The sequence below is a fragment of the Cornus florida genome, unplaced genomic scaffold, assembly GCF_030987335.1.
Source record: "Cornus florida cultivar Cherokee Brave unplaced genomic scaffold, ASM3098733v1 CherokeeBrave_3.0.0_Hap2_Chr10, whole genome shotgun sequence".
In the NCBI taxonomy this organism is placed as follows: Eukaryota; Viridiplantae; Streptophyta; class Magnoliopsida; order Cornales; family Cornaceae; genus Cornus; species Cornus florida.
The window spans coordinates 70,012,524-70,030,218 of NW_026775580.1; the positions used below are offsets into that span (position 1 = coordinate 70,012,524).

At 36.6% G+C, this 17,695-nt stretch overlaps 1 protein-coding gene across 1 annotated transcript; it reads right to left on the reverse strand.

The window, feature by feature from the left end:
- Positions 1-7,831: 7,831 nt before the first annotated feature.
- Positions 7,832-10,871, reverse strand: LOC132277812 (putative disease resistance protein At3g14460). Its single transcript, XM_059779655.1, has 4 exons — positions 10,685-10,871; positions 10,231-10,465; positions 9,234-10,034; positions 7,832-9,044 (listed from the first exon to the last, which is right to left on the reverse strand). Exons 1-4 carry the CDS (start codon positions 10,869-10,871, stop codon positions 7,832-7,834), a joined length of 2,436 nt encoding a protein of 811 aa, XP_059635638.1.
- Between the last annotated feature and the right edge of the window lie 6,824 nt (positions 10,872-17,695).

Below are 17,695 nucleotides of genomic sequence, written 5' to 3' on the forward strand. Positions count from 1 at the left end.
TATGATGCTTGTGAATATTTAAGCTTTTATGAGGTAAGTAATATTTTGATTAGTAATATCCACATTGCTTATTTATACTTCCTTTTATCATTTATTTTATGAAACATGTTTTATTTTTTATGTCAAAGTTAAAATGAAGTTTGCAGGTAAGGACCTGCACAAAATTACATTAACTCAAGATAAGGATATATGTCTTGTGGACACTAAGACCATCAATACTTCGTTATTGAAAATTTTTCCTGTAACAAAATAAAGGTAATGTAGAATATATCTGTCTCACTTCTATTAAGAAATATATATTCGAAAAACTTTATTTTCTTATGCATATTATTATATCACCAAAAGCATGTTTATTTATTTTATGTTCACAGTAAATTCTTCAATTATTTGTTTATGAAATATATAGATCCCCAGACATAAGTTGCCTTTATTGCACTATGTGTTGATTATTATTTAAATAAGATTATTTTCCCACCCTGAGGGGGAGAAAGGGTAAGATCAGAAATGTCAAATGATATTATTTGGAATACTTTGAAATTATATATTTGATCATTATACAAAGAAATATGAACAAGAAGTTCAAAGGATCATTTTCAAAAATGTTGTAAACGCTCACTGACATAGAGAAATATCATCATGTGTGCCAGTTGATAAAATATCAGGAAGAATTAAAGTTCTGATGGAATATATTGTCAGTATTACAAATGCATCAAAAGTATGCGTGACATACCAGTCGGTGCAAAAGATTCTGTTCTACGAAAGTGAAAAGTACTAGAAAGTGTGCATAATAAAATAGGAACTCCTGATGAGGCCAGTTAGCTAACAATGCTAAAGTAGCCCTTGATGAGGCAGAGACACTTAATGTGGTACATGCAAAAGAGCATGATGAAATAAGTGCTCTTATAGAGACCAATTAGCTAAAAGTGATACAATGAGGCAAATGTCAAAGAGCATGATGAATGATGAAAAAGGTACTCTTGAAGAGACCCAATTAGCTAACAATGATAAAGTTGTCATTGATAAAACACATGCCCTTGATGTGGCAAAGGGACCTGACGAGGTCAAGTTAGCTAACTATGATAATATTGCAAAGGTACCTGAAAATCAATGAGATTTCAATAAATTATAAGAAGAGATGGAACATAAATGAAGTTTTCATGGACAACATATTCTCATATACAATTGCTCTTAATATAAACAATGAGGATCCGGAGCCTAAAAATGAAAATGTCGAAGAAAATAAACTGAGAAATAATTGGCCAAAATGGAAAGAAGTAATACAGGTAGAGCTAAATTTATTAGCTAAACGTGAAGTATTTGGACCTGTAGTCCAAATACCTGAGGGTGTAAAGCCTGTTGAGTACAAATGGGTATTTGTACGAAAACGTAATGAAAAAAATGAAATTATAAGATATAAAGGCCGACAGGTAGCTCAAGGTTTCTCACAGAAACCTGGTATTGATTATAATGAAACATACTCTCCTGTGATGGATGTAACTACATTTCGATTCATAATATATTTGGCAGTCACAAAAAGATTGCATATGCATCTAATGAACGTGGTAACGGCATATTTATATGGATCACTGGAAAGTGATATTTATATGAAAATCCCGGAAGGATTTCAAATGCCTGAAACAAAACCACGTAGTATGTACTTGATCAAATTACAACGATCCTTATATGGATTGAAACAATCTGCGCACATGTGGTTTAATTGTCTTAGCGAGTACTTGATAAAAGAAGGGTATGTGAATAATCATATTTGTCCATTCATTTTTGTTAACAAGTCAAGATATGGTTTTGCTATTATTGCAGTATATGTTAATGATCTGAATATTGTGGGAATATTAGATGAAATCGAAAAAACAACCACTTATTTAAAAAAAGAATTTGAGATGAAAAATCTCGAAAAAACAAATTTTTGTCTTGGTTTGCAGATTGAACATTTATCAAGTGGAATCTTCGTCCACTAGTCAACATATACAGAAAAGATTTTGAGGCGATTCTATATGGATAAAGCGCACCCATTGAGCTCCCCAATGGTTGTCCGATCACTTGATATCAAGAGAGATCCTTTTCGTCCTCGAGAGGATGATGAAGCACTCCTTGGTCCTGAAGTGCCATATCTCAGTGCAATTAGTACTCTTATGTATCTTGCAAATTGCACATGACCAGACATAGCATTTTCAGTCAATTTATTAACAATATACAGTTCTGCACCAACCCGCAGACATTAGAATGGAATCAAGCATATATTACGATATCTTCGTAGTACAAATGATATGGGATTGTTTTATTCAAAAGAATCAAACTCCCAGTTAATTGGATATGCAGATGCTGGTTATCTCTCTGATCCACACACAACTCATTCACAAACAGGACGTGTGTTTACCTGTGGTGGCACTGCTATATCATGGCGATCTATAAAATAGACAATGATTGCAACTTCTTCAAACCATTCAGAGATACTCGTAATTCATGAGGCAAGTAGAGAATGTATTTGGTTGAGATCTATAATTCAGCATATTCGAACAACATGTGGTCTTCCATCAATAAAAGATAGCCCAACAGTATTATATGAAGATAATACTACATGCATTACACAGATGAAAGAGGGTTATATCAAAAGTGACAAGACCAAGCACATCTCACCAAAATTCTTTTATGCATTTGAACGTCAGAAGAATGGTGATATTGATATTCAGCAGATACGTTCAAATGAAAATTTAGCTGACATGTTCACTAAAGCACTACCAACTACGACGTTTAAAATGTTGGTACACAATATTAGAATGCGTCAACTCAGGGATCTTTAGTGTTGAACTTATACAGCAATAAGGGGGATCATTAAATTGAAAAGGTATTGGCATATTGTACTCTTTTTCCTTCGCTCAGGTTTTGTTCCACTAGGTTTTCCTGACAAGGTTTTAATGAGGCAGTTTTATCCTATACAATACCATTTTCATATACACAAGAATATTGTACTCTTTTCCCTTCGCTAAGTTTTTATCCCACTGGGTTTTTCTTAGCAAGGTTTTAACGAGGCATATTCTTAGTGTTGTGTAGTGGACCCCAAGGGGGAGTGTTATATATATATGTGTCCACTAATTGCATAGTGTTAAATTAATGGTGCATTAAGGATGTGAGTTAATGGTGCATTAAGAATGTGAGTTAATGGTGCATTAAGGATGCAAAGTTTGGCTATAAATACGAATTGTTCATTGTTGTATTAAGGTACTTGGATTTAAGAGAAAGTAATAAGATCTCTCTCCCCTCTCTACATTCTTCTCTCTATATTGAAGATATAATTTTGTGTTCTATATTTTCTTTAGTTTTATAACATATTTATTTTTCTTTTCGAGTTCGAAGAGGTTTAGATACATCAATCACCACTCGTTGCATTAAAATCTCTAACCTCCACTTTCACTAATACGGAATCAATGATCACAAATTTTTACATGTAAAATTCAAGACAAGAAGACACTCAAAATTCAAAAGATATTACCCGTCACCTAATTGGTACATAATCTAATTTTTTATACGGTTGTGTGTTCATATTAGAATCCCTTCCCCTAGTTTGCTTTGTCCTGAATAAAACAAAAAAATGCAATATAACACCGTGACTCAACTTCCACGTGTGCAAATTTAATATTTTTCAACACTAGAATAAATAAATAAATAAATAAAAGGAAAAAAAAAAAAAAAAAGAAGAAGAAAAGAATCAATAAAAAGCACAGAACTTACACTACAGAAACTTTGAAGTTGATTACCCTTTGAATTAAAGGGGTTGCTTTTTGAAGTTTGGGGTTGTGGCTTGGTGTAACGGGTGGAATGTTTGCTTATTTATCCAAAAGTTTAAGTTGTTGGGTAATCATTTTTTCATTCAAATTCGAAGTGAGACAAATGATCCTTATTACATTTTCTCCCACCCAAACTTGCAACGCCCTTGTTGCGGCTCGAGCCACTCTGCCTATCCACTTATTTATATCCGTTTAAACCCGGACGCCCACCGGACCGTGCACTTGACGTAACACTGGATCAAAGATTAGGTCTAATTCTTATACTAACTGTAATGGGTGGGTGTTTATCCATTTACTCAAAAATTCAAACTGTTGGGTAATTTTATATACCCATTTATTTATACCCAATCACTTTTTCATTCGGATTCTATGCAGGACAAATAACCCTTATTACACTTATAAGTACGGACCAGCAAATCGACTCCAAGGCCCATCCTAACATTGACTCTCACACCGGCATTGAACCAGGAAATAAATATGTTGAAAGGACTAGAGCCTATTTGGTCATTTTAATTTAATAAAAGAATGAGTGGAGTGCCGGCATTTGTTTTTTGAGCGCCCAATTTTAAAACATTAAGTATCTTAATTATAAAAAGTAAAATTAATAAGTATTGTACACTCTCAATACTTTTATACTGTTGTTCTCTTCCATGAACTTGTTTGGGTATCTTTTATAACTAGAAAATTCATCAAATAAACAAAGAAACAAATATATCAATATCATTATAAACAATGTGTTCTATTTTTTAATATTGTGGATTCATTCTTAACTCTTTTTTCTTAGTTTGATACTCGCACACATGTGCTTTCAATTCCTAACCTTCTTTTGAAAAATAGAAATCTGGTACTGCTAAGTATGTTAGTAATTCATTCTTGATTTTATATATTTCTAACCGTTTTTTTTTTATACTAAGTATTAGGTATATTTTGAATTATTACTGTCTATAATAATTTCTTATATGGTTATTTAAAATCATGAATTAAAAAAGAATTTAATTTTATATCATTAATTCTTGTGTGGAAGAGGATTATGTGGCTAAGGTGAACTCACATAGTAACACAGAGCAGAAACGTAAAAGTGACAAAATTTAAACTTTGATTAAAACATGATCACATTGTACATTCATATTTGTATTAGGGATGGCCACGGATTGGATCAGATTAGGCATCAATCCAAAGGTTTATCCAGTCGCTCAGGAAGTTGCAAAGTTTACAAATGCATATAAAGATACCAATGTTATATTTGGGGCACCACCGAATTGGCAGTTTGAATTTAGTGGAGAAAATTTAGTTCAAATTTTGTACTAAATTTCTTCTAATTTCGAATTCAAAGTACCGATTCAGTGTCCCAAACGCAACATGAATTTAACATCGTTTTCATTTATATGTTCAGAGAGTAGTTGATGATAAAGATTTTAAAAAGTCATTGTTTTTCCCCCAAAAATAAAAAAAGGAGTTGAAGATCTTAGAAAAAATTAGATTTTAGTCATTGAAATAAAACAAAATTGCTTTGCAATAACTCAGAATCTTTTCTCGACATCACAAGCTTTTAATGGACGTGGATCATTACCCTACACTGTCACCTTTGGTGGTTCTGCATTTATAGCCATTACAAGAAAATGTATACTACCAAATATAAGAAGAAGAAAAAAAAAAAGTCAACAAAACAAACTTAAAACAACCAAAAACATTTTACCAAACAAATTAAGAGACATGTTTTTCCTTTTGCTTGGCTAGAATTACCCACAAATGAAAACATTGGCAAAATCAAGCAAGATATGAATTGCCTTAAAATTCACATAAAAAACCACTTACTAATATTGATTTGATAAATTCTACCTCAATTTCAATTTATGCAAATAGTTTACAGTTGGATTTAGACCATTTGGTTTAAGTTTCATAGCACACTATTCTAAATTTCTAATAATACTAAGCTTAACCTTACTACAATTTATTGGAGGCAAATACTGCTCACTTCTCACCAAGACAACAGTAGTATAAGATTATCCCGAGCCATTCCCAATGAAAAACCAAAGCAACCAATGCCAGATACCTGCAGCGAATGAAGAAATAAATATTTTTTCAATGAACGTGTCTTTAAACAGAGCTACAAATTGATGAGGAGAAGCACAATATCAACGCTGTTTGTTATATGCAAATTGAATAATAAGGCAAAACAGTAATTCAAACATACACTAAGTCCAAGATTTTTTGAAATACCTGAAGGCCAACATAAACAGTAAGAAAGCAAGTTACGTTATTGCTGAAGAATTATAGAGAGATCACATAGTCTAATCAATATTGCAGCGGCCGAAAGCAAAGAACCAACTGCATAAACATATATGAAGATAAAATACACGCCATCATGAAACAATAAATGCTGGTTGTGATAAAAATCAGATCAGATTAGGGGTTAATATCAAGTCCACAATACCGATTACATGTGAATAGCATAAGCATGCTAAGGAATGAGCTGCCACATATAATCCATCAAAGAAATGAGTTGATGAATCTGGAATTTCTTCATGCCTCTACCGTGATTAAGTTGGGGTTGCAGAACTATGCGATTGAAAAAGAGAACCACCACCTAAGCCATTTAAGCAAAATTAGGTGAAATAGAAAAAAGGAACAAAATTGTGTTTCTGTAGATGTAATTAATGTCAAGTCAAAAATTAAAAAAATGCGGATCAATTTAGTTTCAGCTGCAAATTTCGCAAACAAAAATAAATACTGTAATAGTCACAAGAAGTTTATATTGCTGCAAACCTTCGACAACATCAGATAACCATGAAAATGGAACTTAACTACAAGAACAAAGTAAATATAGTGGCACTACCTTGGAAATAACCGACAACAACTGATTAGCTAAATATGTTGAGACCAGAAAAGATCGGCATTTATATGATGTAAATTAAAATAACTCGAAGACACGAACAATGCAATTTACAACATTTTTAGAAGTTTCAACTTAAAAGGCAAGAGAACTCAGACTTTTTATACAATAATAACTTGCGCAGAATTTCAGAAAATTCCAGCTTATAGAAAAATTTCAGTCTCCAAGTAACAATAGGATGTTCAAAGTAACATAGAGTATTAAGATAATAACACACTTATAATGTTCCACTGCAAATATGCATAATTTACATGCTGCCAAAGTATTCACAACATCTTACATTTTACAACAACAAAGCACTGTTTCAATGGAGTGCTTTTGGGAGCAAGTTGTGGACAGTCACAAAAAGTAAAACAAACAATTATATACTATTAATAATAAATGGTTGATAGCAAATACCGCTAGCTTGTTACCCGAAGACAACAGCAGTTGAAGATACTCCTGGGCATTCTCCAAGACAAGTTGAGCAGGAGCACGATGCCCAGAAACAATCCGAGCAGCCAAAGCAATGAATTCTGTCACCAGGACCAGCATTTATAAGGCACATGAGAGATCTTAAAAAAAAAAGGAGATAATACATCAAGACCCAATTGCACATATAAAGACTGCCATTTGGCAAAATATGTTCATGGAATTTAATTTTTCCACAAAAGAGCTGCAAGTTGATGAGGAACTCATAGGTAACAACTAACAATCACAAAACTCTATGATATAGTGAAAGAAATTTTCCATGTTTTGAAATTTAAAAGAACGCCAGAATCGAGAAATGTGAACAATGTTGTTTTATGCTTTAGATATTAACCAATGCAAGTGTTCTGTAAATATGAAGTTACTTGAAATATTGATTGTTATCCCTTAATTTATCTGAGAATGTGTACATCATTTCTTTTCTTGGTAATAAAATACAATCAATATTTTACAAAAGAACATGGATAAAAGGAGAAAATTACTCATAAAAGCGTATACGGTAGAATTGAATTGATTTTTGCAAGAAACTGGGAGAAATCAAAAGGATTGCTTCTTTTTTTCTTTTTCTTTTTTTCTTAATGCACGTAGAGTAGAGCAGGAAATTCCAATTGAAGAAGAAGAGTTAATGTGAGTTTACCGAATGGGCTTTATCTTCCCCAAGGGAAATTTATTCATATATGTTGTAATGGGCATCTATCTTCACGCAAGGGATGTCGACAATCATTGGCCAGTAATCTTCTCTCTCCTTCTTACACCTTTTTTTTAGATTTGGACAGTCTCTTATTTTCAGCGATTGAAGCGTGGAAGCCAGCACATCCATAGGCAAGGACCCAAGATTAGGGCAATTGTAGAAATCTAGATGTTGAAGAGAGGTGGGGTTTTGGAACCCCTTTGATGATATGCATTCCACATTAGAAAGACCCTGGATGGATAACTCGGTTAGACTTGCAGGAAACACACACAACGCTTCATCAGGAAAGCAAATCATCTCCGAAAATCCACCATAGATGCTGAATGTTTGAAGGGAGGTGAGTCTGTGCAGACCCCACTCTGACAGGGATGGCTTCCCGTAATCACCATCAACTGAAATTGTAACTAGTTTTGGGGGCAAATTCCCATTCCTATTCCAATTGCCAAACAACTCAAGATTTGGACAATCATATAAAAAGAGGTATGTCAGGTTTTGAATCTGATCGAATGGCGGCAAAGACCTCAGATTCACGCAACTGCCGATAGAAAGTCTTGTCAGGTTGGTAATGGAGGATAAACCACCTCTTTCTGGGAAGCACTCCAAACTATCGCAATCCCATATATCCAGTGCAAGGAGAGTTGCAAAATGGTTGACGCACCCAACTAACCTTCCCATATTTGGCCAATTATGTATGGATAAACCTTGAAGGGAAGACATATTACTACTAATACTGTTCTCATCATGTACCATTGTCTCCGAAACCCACTCCAATTCCATGCAATTTATTATATTAATATACTTGAGTGTGGTGGGAAACGTGTCTTCTGTTAGACACCACCTCAAGTCCTCACAATCTATGAGCCAAAGCCAGCCAAGCAAGGGTGGGAGACCTTTTTCTGGAAAGCGCACAAGTTTTGAACACCCACTCACAAACAACAACGTAAGAGACTTTAGGTTGTTCAACCCATTTGGTAGCTTCTCCAGATTGGCACACTCACTTATTTTCAAACTTTCAAGTTTACAAAAGGGTACTAGCAGCAATGTTTCTTCTTCCCCCAATGTCAAACCATTCTCCCAAGGAGTTAACAGTTGGTCACGTTCATTAAATTCAAGTTTTTCAAGTGCCACCAGAAATTGCACGACTTCATCTGGGAGAATACATAGTCCTTTAACCCTCTCAACTTTTAAGCTGGTTAGTGATGTCAAATCAATAACATTTTTTAACACTATCTCGTCACATTCTTACACAAATAATTCACGAAAACATGGAAGACTTAAAACTGAAATCCTATTCAACTTGGGATTTTTACGCATGGTAAGTACCCTAAGACAAGACAATTGTCTTGTAACTTTTTGCATGCCATTATTGAAGAAACACCATTCCTCCAATTCCGGCATATCCTCAAATGTTAGACTCTCCAGTGAAGGAAATGGAGATTCTAATGGATAATCATATTTGCAAAACTCAGCCCCAATGCTTTTAACTCCATACATGCCTCTAATGAGTAAGTCTTTGAGCAAGGGCAGTTGTCCGAGTGGTGGTAATGATTCGCATTTTGTACAACCACTGAGACTTAGATTCATCATTTCAGAAAATGTTGGATTTCCCATCATCCAAGTTGGAAAGCTCGCGCCCCTGTAGAATTCAACTTTGAGCTTTTTCAACTTTCTTTGTGGCTTTAGGGTGTCAAGTGCATGCATTTCAAGCTCTTCACTTCTAGAACCATCAAAATCTTCACTCCATCCCAACTTTAATTCATCAAGGTCCTTCATACCCATTAAATTGGCCTCCATTGCTTCTCCAACATCCGTTACATTTTCTAACTTCAAAATAGAAAGCTTCCCGCATAGATGCAGTAGATTCTTCAACTCCGATAGTCTTGACCTGTTGCTTTTTCCCACAATAATCTTTGACAGTGTCTGCAAATTTGTCAATTTGCCAATCCCCAAGGGCATCTCTTCAAGTAACTCAGTGTTAGCATTGTCAAGATGACGCAGGTTAATTAAATTTATAATGCTCAAGGGCAACGTACGAAGAGATGTGCAGTTGCGCAATGACAGTATTTGTAAATTGTACAAAGTACCCAATGATTCAGGCAACCGTTGGATTAAAGTATAAGATAAATTGAGATATCGTAAATGCTTCAAGTTGCAAACGAAATTTGGTAACTCGCTTATTCTATAACCAGACAAAGACAATACTCTTAAGCAATGTAATTTAGGCAATAAATCAAACAGGATCTTATTACCTAAGTAGTGATATTTTGGCTTGGTGGACACTTTGTGAATTGGTAATGGTAAGAAAGTACGCAGATGTTGCATCTCATAAAGACTTGAACTTTTGGAAGATTTCATACCATTGACTTGTGTAAGACAAGTGCCGAGTCCGTTTAGAAATTGTAGATTGCTCGTTACCATCAAAATTATCATTTGCCCTAAAACATATTTCTCCAGCAACAAATTGAGCCAAATCATTAATGAGGTCATGCATCACAAATCTCTCCTTGTTATCACTTGATCGCTGAAAAAATGACCTTGACAGTAAATCATCAAAGCATTCTTTGCCAAAATCTTCCAAACGCATCTTTTCTTTATTTAGCTGCAAAAGACCTGTTGCCATCCATAACAAGATCAACACATGTTTGTCAAATTCATAGTCTTTCGGAAATATTGAGCAGTACGTAAAACAACGCTTCAAATGGGGTGGGAGATGAAAGTAGCTCAGTCTAAAAACTGGGAGAATATTACTTTTTTCTTGTGGAAGCTCCTATATTTCGCTATGCAATACAGCCTCCCACTTTCTCTCATCGAATTCATTGCGTAAGATACCTACGAGCGTCATTACTGCCAAAGGCAAGACATTACATTTTTTCACTATTTTGTCGCCAATTTCTTTCAAATTCAGATGTGCATCAAAATTTGTACTTCCAAGTGCATACTGAGCAAACATAGATCGACATTCATCATGAGATAACTTCTGTAGATGGTAAGTTGGAACAGCCGGAATAGAACTCATCACTGAAGTTACCCCTTCATTGCGAGTGGTACAAAGAATTTTGCTTCCTGGTGCCCCAACCAGAAAAGGGCGACGTATGAGGTCCTACTGTTGAAGATTCTCATTCCAAATATCATCCAAAACAAAAAAGAACTTCTTCCCTGACAGTTTTTCCTTTAGTTTTAGTTGAAGTGTATCTAGATCATTGAAGTCATAAATTTGGTGTGTGAGCTTTTCAAGAATTGTCTTGGTCACCCCCAAAAACATCAAAATCATCAGAAACACAAACCCATGCCTTCATATCAAAAAGATCCTTCATAGCGTCATCATCATAGATGAATTGAGCGAGAGTGGTTTTACCAACACCTCCCATGCCCACAATGGGAATGACAGAGACGGTCTCGTCACTAGTATTTCCACCCCTCATCTGCAACAACTCAAGTATTGCACTTTTATCTTTTTCTCTACCATAAACATGAGATTTGTCGACCAAAGAAGTACTGGTGGGTAATCTTTCTCTTACTCTTTTCCCTCCGGCAACTTCTTTCAAACCCATATCATTTTTTTGTTTTACAATCTCTTGTAACCTGGCAGTGATGACCTCTATCCTGGACCTCATATGACGATCACACATAAAAGCACTAAGAGTAGGGAAGCTAGTACAACTAGTAGGGATGAGCTTCCTTACCTTGCTGGTGCTAGCATGAGTTGGTTCCTTATTCATCAACTTGCATCGCAAAGCTTCGGTGGCAAACTCGTCTAGCAAATCATCCAAATCGTAAGCCAGGTCGTTGAGATCCTCCAGCCACATCTTCGCAGCTCTGTCTGATATCTGCTTCTCCTCTGCGTCGCCAATCACGGCTTGAATGATGAGCAGCGTCTTGCTCAACTTCTCCAACTCAGCATCAAGTCCTTCTTGACGTGCAAACTTCTCCAATACACCAGACGTCAACTTTTCTAATTTCACCTCAAGGAACGCTGCCAGAAAGATCTCTCCGATAACCATATTTTCCTTTGTCTAAAAGAACCGATCGATCAGCTATGCGATTATGAGAAAACAAAAGAAACGAAAGCTGAACACGTACAAATGTGTTCCATTTGTGAAAGCTTGAGGAAGTCAAATATGTCTATGGCCTGAAACTAACCAATAATTCATGACATGTTAGAAGCTAATTAATTGGCCAGGACTTCAAAGACCAAGCTTTTTATTGGTCTGGAGGATTACAATCTTATCACAACGCCCAAATAATTGTGTTCCTTTAGATGTTCAAAGAGTAGCTGATATAGATTCTAAATGTGTGTGTTAATTTGCCCCCAAAACAAAAAAGATTTGGGCACTTAGCTCCGTTTAAAATACTCTTAATATTCTTAATATTTTACTTTTTCAGAGAGTTGTATATATTTTATGACAATCAAATATCAAAAAATAAAAAAATATTTTTTAAAAAATATTTTAAGTCCAAACAAAAGGAGAGACCTATAAACACAAGAGAGAGCCTCCTAACAAAGAAGTGCCAATAAAGGTAGTTGAAGAGAAGCCATTTTTATATATATGATTTTGTTGGGCCTGTTAGCTACCCTCTGCAACTAGCATCTTCCCAAACTGGTTATTGAGATGGTTTTGTGTTTTTCAATCACCCCATATCTCGAAATCTATTAATTCTTGACTTCATAAGCTTTTCGAGAGAATGGGTCATTACCCTATTTCTGCATCCATAGCCAAGAAAAAGTATAGCAAATATAGGGAAAAAAAAAAGAAGGAAAACAAAAGTCAATAAAGCAAACTTAAAACAACAAAAAAAAAGAATTTACCAAACAAATTAAGATAAATACTACAAAAAAAACGATTGACATTGAGATAGAATACCGTAGACACTAAAATTTTAGTGAACTTTGGTTTTGACAAATAGACCCATTAAATATGGGCCTAATGTTTAATTAAGTTATTTAATTGGCCCAAGTTTGGTCCACTTAAATTATTTAACTAAGTCCAGTCCAGATGGTTAAATAAAAAGAATAATTATTCCTAATAAAATATATTTGGAATAATTTTTTTTTAAAGATAATTATCATAATATATCATGCCCGGCCCAGTTATAATATTTTCCTTATCAGAGAGGACACGTGTCATCATCCTATGAATCTAAGAAGCCTATAAATAGAGGCTTGGAGGAAGAGAGAGGGGACACAAATTGAGAATTCAGAAATCTAGAATTCCAGAGAAATACAAAAACTCTCATCCCCAATATCCAAACCCAAAAGCGAAGAACATCAAGCACATCCAACAACGTACCGTTCTTCATCAAATCCCACGGTGATCAACAAGAAGCACTTCTAACGACGTACCGTTCTTCATCAAATTCCACGGTAATTCAAGAACAAGCTCGTGCAGCCCTTGGATCCAACCAACAACAAAAAGGAGATCGAATCAGAGGACCATTCTTTTTGTAAAAGATATCACAAAGGATTGTACTCCAAATATTTCTGATTTAATAAATTATTATTTTGCCCATATTTTGTCTTTATTGCAGAGTACAAAATTTGTGTGTAAAATTTCTGGTATGCCCGGTGGGACATCCTTTGCCTCTCATCTCTTTCTCCTATCATCAAGTTTCCTTTTCTATCAAATTCTATGGCTCCCTCTAAGACTCCGACAGACAAAAATGCCCAAAAGAACATCGCTACCACAAAGGTCGACGCCAAAACCACCATGAAAAATGGCACGAAGGCCAAATCAAGTGATGGAAGTACCTTGGCGAGCCCTGTGACACGTAGCAAGTCCCAGGGGATGGCTTCATCCAAACATCGGCAAGACTTGGTGAAAACCAATCCTGCAAAGCCGGCAAAAGTGAAAACCCAACATGTCAAGAACCCTGACGTTGTTCCAGAGGAGATTCCGCCACCAGATTCACCTCATTCCATCCATGATGCTCACTCTAGTGTCAGTTCACCCTCAGAGTCACCACGTCAGACTTCGGAGTATGTAATCACTTCAAGAAACGTTGACTCTTAAGGCCTATCATACTCAGATGTGGTCGCTGCTATGATGACTGGAGCTGCCACGATGGAGGAACAACTAGCAACTATGTCTCATGCCATTGAGAACCTCACAAAGACTGTTGAAGAGAAGGACTTACAAATCACTACGCTGATGAACAAATTGGAAGTTCAGACCTTCGATGAATCACCAGTACAATCTGGGCATCCTACATCTTCCACAGCACCGCCAACTGGGAATCGTACAACTTTCACACCACCACCGTCTGGGAATCCTACATCTTCCACAGCAATGCCGACGGAGAATCTTAATTCTACCACACAAGGTACTCGCATGGAGGACCCCAAACAGACTCATGTGACAGAACAGGTGGCTAGTCAAAACCAGACGCCGGTGACAGAACAGGCAGCTAGTCAAACCAATCATGCTTCTTTAGTCTCTTCATTATCTATCGCACGATTGCAAGATATGATAACGAATACAATCCGAGCCCAATATGGAGGCGTCTCACAGAGCACTCTCATGTACTCAAAGCCCTATACAAGGAGAATCGACAGTATGAGGATGTATGTAGGATACCAACCTCCGAAGACTCAGCAATTTGACGGAAAAGGTAACCCCAAGCAACACATTGCCCGTTTTGTCGAGACTTGTAACAATGCTGGAACAGAGGGGGACTTACTAGTTAAACAGTTTGTCCGCTCCCTTAAAGGAAATGCGTTCGAGTGATATACCGACCTAAGTCAGAGTCAATTGATAGTTGGGACCAAATGGAACGAGAATTCTTGAACAGGTTCTATAACACTCGTTGTACTGTTAGTATGATAGAGTTGACTAACACGAAGTAATGGAAGGATGAGCCTGTAATCGACTACATTAATCGGCGGAGAGCACTCAGTCTTGACTGCAAGGACCGATTGTCAAAAATCTCTGTTGTGGAGATGTGTATGCAGGGAATGCAATGGGGTCTTCTTTACATTCTACAAGATATAAAACCTCACACATTTGAAGAATTGGCAACAAGTGCCCATGACATGGAGATCAGTATGAAATCCCATGAAGGCAAAAGTCCCGTGGCCATAGAACCACGCAAAGATAAGAAAGACTGGAAGAAGGGCGATAAGTCGTCAAAGACCGCTGCTAAAGATTCCATGGCTATCTCAACCACCCCAATCAAGATATCTGTTAAAGATGATAAGAAGGATGATAAAAAGCCTCGCCAGTTTCAAGAGAGGGAAAGACAGCGTCCTACGCTAAAGGAGTTAGAGAAGAAGGAATACCCCTTCCCCGATTCTGATGTCCCTGGCATCTTGGAATGTTTACTCGAAAGTAAAGTTATAGAACTCCCTGAATACAAACGCCCTCAAGAGATGGGACGTGTCAACGATCCAAAATACTGCAAATACCATCGTATTGTCAGTCATCCAATTGAGAAGTGTTTTATCTTCAAAGAGGTGGTGATGAATTTGGCAAAACAAGGAAAAATCTTGTTGGACACGGACGAAGTTGTAACTTCAAATCATACTACTGCTACTGTGACAACCTCTGTCATGGGGAGTGCTCGTTCTCAACCTTTAACTTCTGAGATATATTGCACAACCATCCAGTTTAGCTCATTGGAACTAATCCCTATCTCTCTTGGCAAAGGGAGTGCAATTGACGTTTCAACCTTTGGAAGGGTCTTTCCTCAGGATGATGAAGAAGGATGGACTCTGGTGACAAGAAAGAAACCACGGAAGCAACAAGCTGACATTTTTCAGACTAGTTATTCTGACAGGGGGCAAAGGAAGAAGAAACCTTAATATCACTATAAGCAGTCTGGCTATAACAGAAAATGGGTCAAGAAGACACAGTCAACCAAACACGCCTCTATAAGCAAAAGGATCCAGAAGCCCATTACTTTATAAGAGTTCTTTCCAGAAGGATATCTAGATGACGAAGTTGTGACAGCTTACATGGTTTCAACTAAAACGAGCCCTGATGGTGAGAATAGCAAGGATCAAAATGAAGCCCAGACTGTGGAGAATCATGCAAAGGATGCATCCATCATTGAAAAGTCCGATGATGATGAAGTAGTCGGAGGTACGCTGGATTCATGTTATGCACCAATTATTTTCACTGACGAAGATCTTCAGTTGGGTTCGAAGCCACATAATTGTCCTCTTTTCGTCTCCGGTTACATAAAAGAACAAAGAGTTATTCGAATTCTTGTTGATGATGGATCAACGGTGAATCTCATGGCAAAATTTACGATGAAAAATCTCAGCATCATAGTCGACGAGTTATCTCATAGCCGTTTGATTATTCAAGGTTTTAACTAAGGAGGACAGAAAGCTATTGGCATGATTCGGGCAAAACTAATTATTGGTGAGCTCCAAGCCGAAACCTTATTCCACGTTCTTAATGCAAAGACATCCTATAATTTGTTGTTATGAAGGCCTTGGATACATAGTAACAGTGTCATTCCATCGACTCTTCATCAGTGCTTCAAATTCTACAAGAATGGCGTACAAACGGTTTTGGCGAACCATAAACCATTTACGGAAGCAGAATCTCATTTTACCGATGCCAAGTTCTATATCAAGCATGATACACCTTCGGAAGTGCCTATCCCAAGCCATCCATCTACACAAGAGGTTCAATCTACAAAAACAAAAAAAGCGTTAAGTGATCCATTAGATGTTTCAGTGACAGACATTGTAAAGGTAGCTAAAACAAGAGGGGTCTCGATAAAAACACATCGAACGAAACCTATTTTAAAGTATGTTCCAAAATCTCAACGACAAGAAGGGCAGTCACCTGTCATTAAGATACTTGAAACCAAGAAATTTAAATTGAAGATGTCACAAACCAAAGAGAAAAAAGATATGCAAAAGCTGAAAGGAGAGTTAACTCTTCCTCTCACCAAAATTCAAAAGTCTTTGCCTTCCAAGTCTCCGTTAAAAAGGTTTGTGCGGCCTTCTCAATCTCTGGTCGATCATGGATCACTTCCAAAACAAAGGACTGATGAAGGATTCGATCCTAAAGCATACCAACTCATGGCTAAGTCAGGGTATGATTTTACAAATCCTGCAAACGTTGGAAAATTGAATTCTGAGGTCACCGGTGAGAAAGCGCATGGCCTCAATAAGACACAGAAGAAGTTAAAAGAACAAGGGCATAAGATCATTCCACCCAAGTCCGGTCTCAGTTTCGTAACTTCTGAGCCACTTCGAATTCAAATCACAAAAAAGGATAAGAAGTCAAACACTTTATACATTGGGTTTAAAAAAGATGACGATGAACAAGACCAACAGACTATGCATCAAAAATCAGTCTTCGATCGTATAGGAGCTCCATGTGATCGAATATCTGTATTCAACAGGTTGTCAAGCCAAAAGTCAAATGTTTCAAATTCTCATGTCAACAGTTTGCCTCGTACCTCTGTTTTTAACAGAATGAGCTTTCATGACCAAAGAAGAAAATCTCCACAACCTCAATCTCGAAAGACAGTATTTTCTCGGATTGGTACTATTAATGATGCATCACTAAGAAGCAGCAAGAGTGGAAAGTCAGAGAAAACTAACATCGACGTGGTGAATAATAGTGAAGTTCGAAGCCTAGTGCCCTCGCAAATGAAATGTAAGACAGAGGTAGATGTCACCAATGATGTTACATTAAAAGCTCGAAGGCGAACCGTTGTATTCACTAATCAAGCAAAAGAAGTGGATAAAACAGAAGACATTGGCGAATCATCTTGTGTTACTTCTACCACATCACTATTGAAGAGGAACCTGACTCTGAACAACCTGATGACATCAAGAAAGCTCCACCAACACTAGAAAACGGGGGGCAGGCTACCGTTGAT

Bases quoted from the DNA above. Each gene is read 5' to 3' on its own strand.
- LOC132277812 (XM_059779655.1), bottom strand. From the start codon at position 10,871: ATGAGTTCTATTCCGGCTGTTCCAACTTACCATCTACAGAAGTTATCT. The intron at 10,466-10,684 runs GTATCTTACGCA...GGATGGCAACAG, and splicing joins GGCAGTAATGACGCTCGTAG to GTCTTTTGCAGCTAAATAAA. The intron at 9,045-9,233 runs GTGTTTCTTCAA...ATCACTAACCAG, and splicing joins ATGCCGGAATTGGAGGAATG to CTTAAAAGTTGAGAGGGTTA.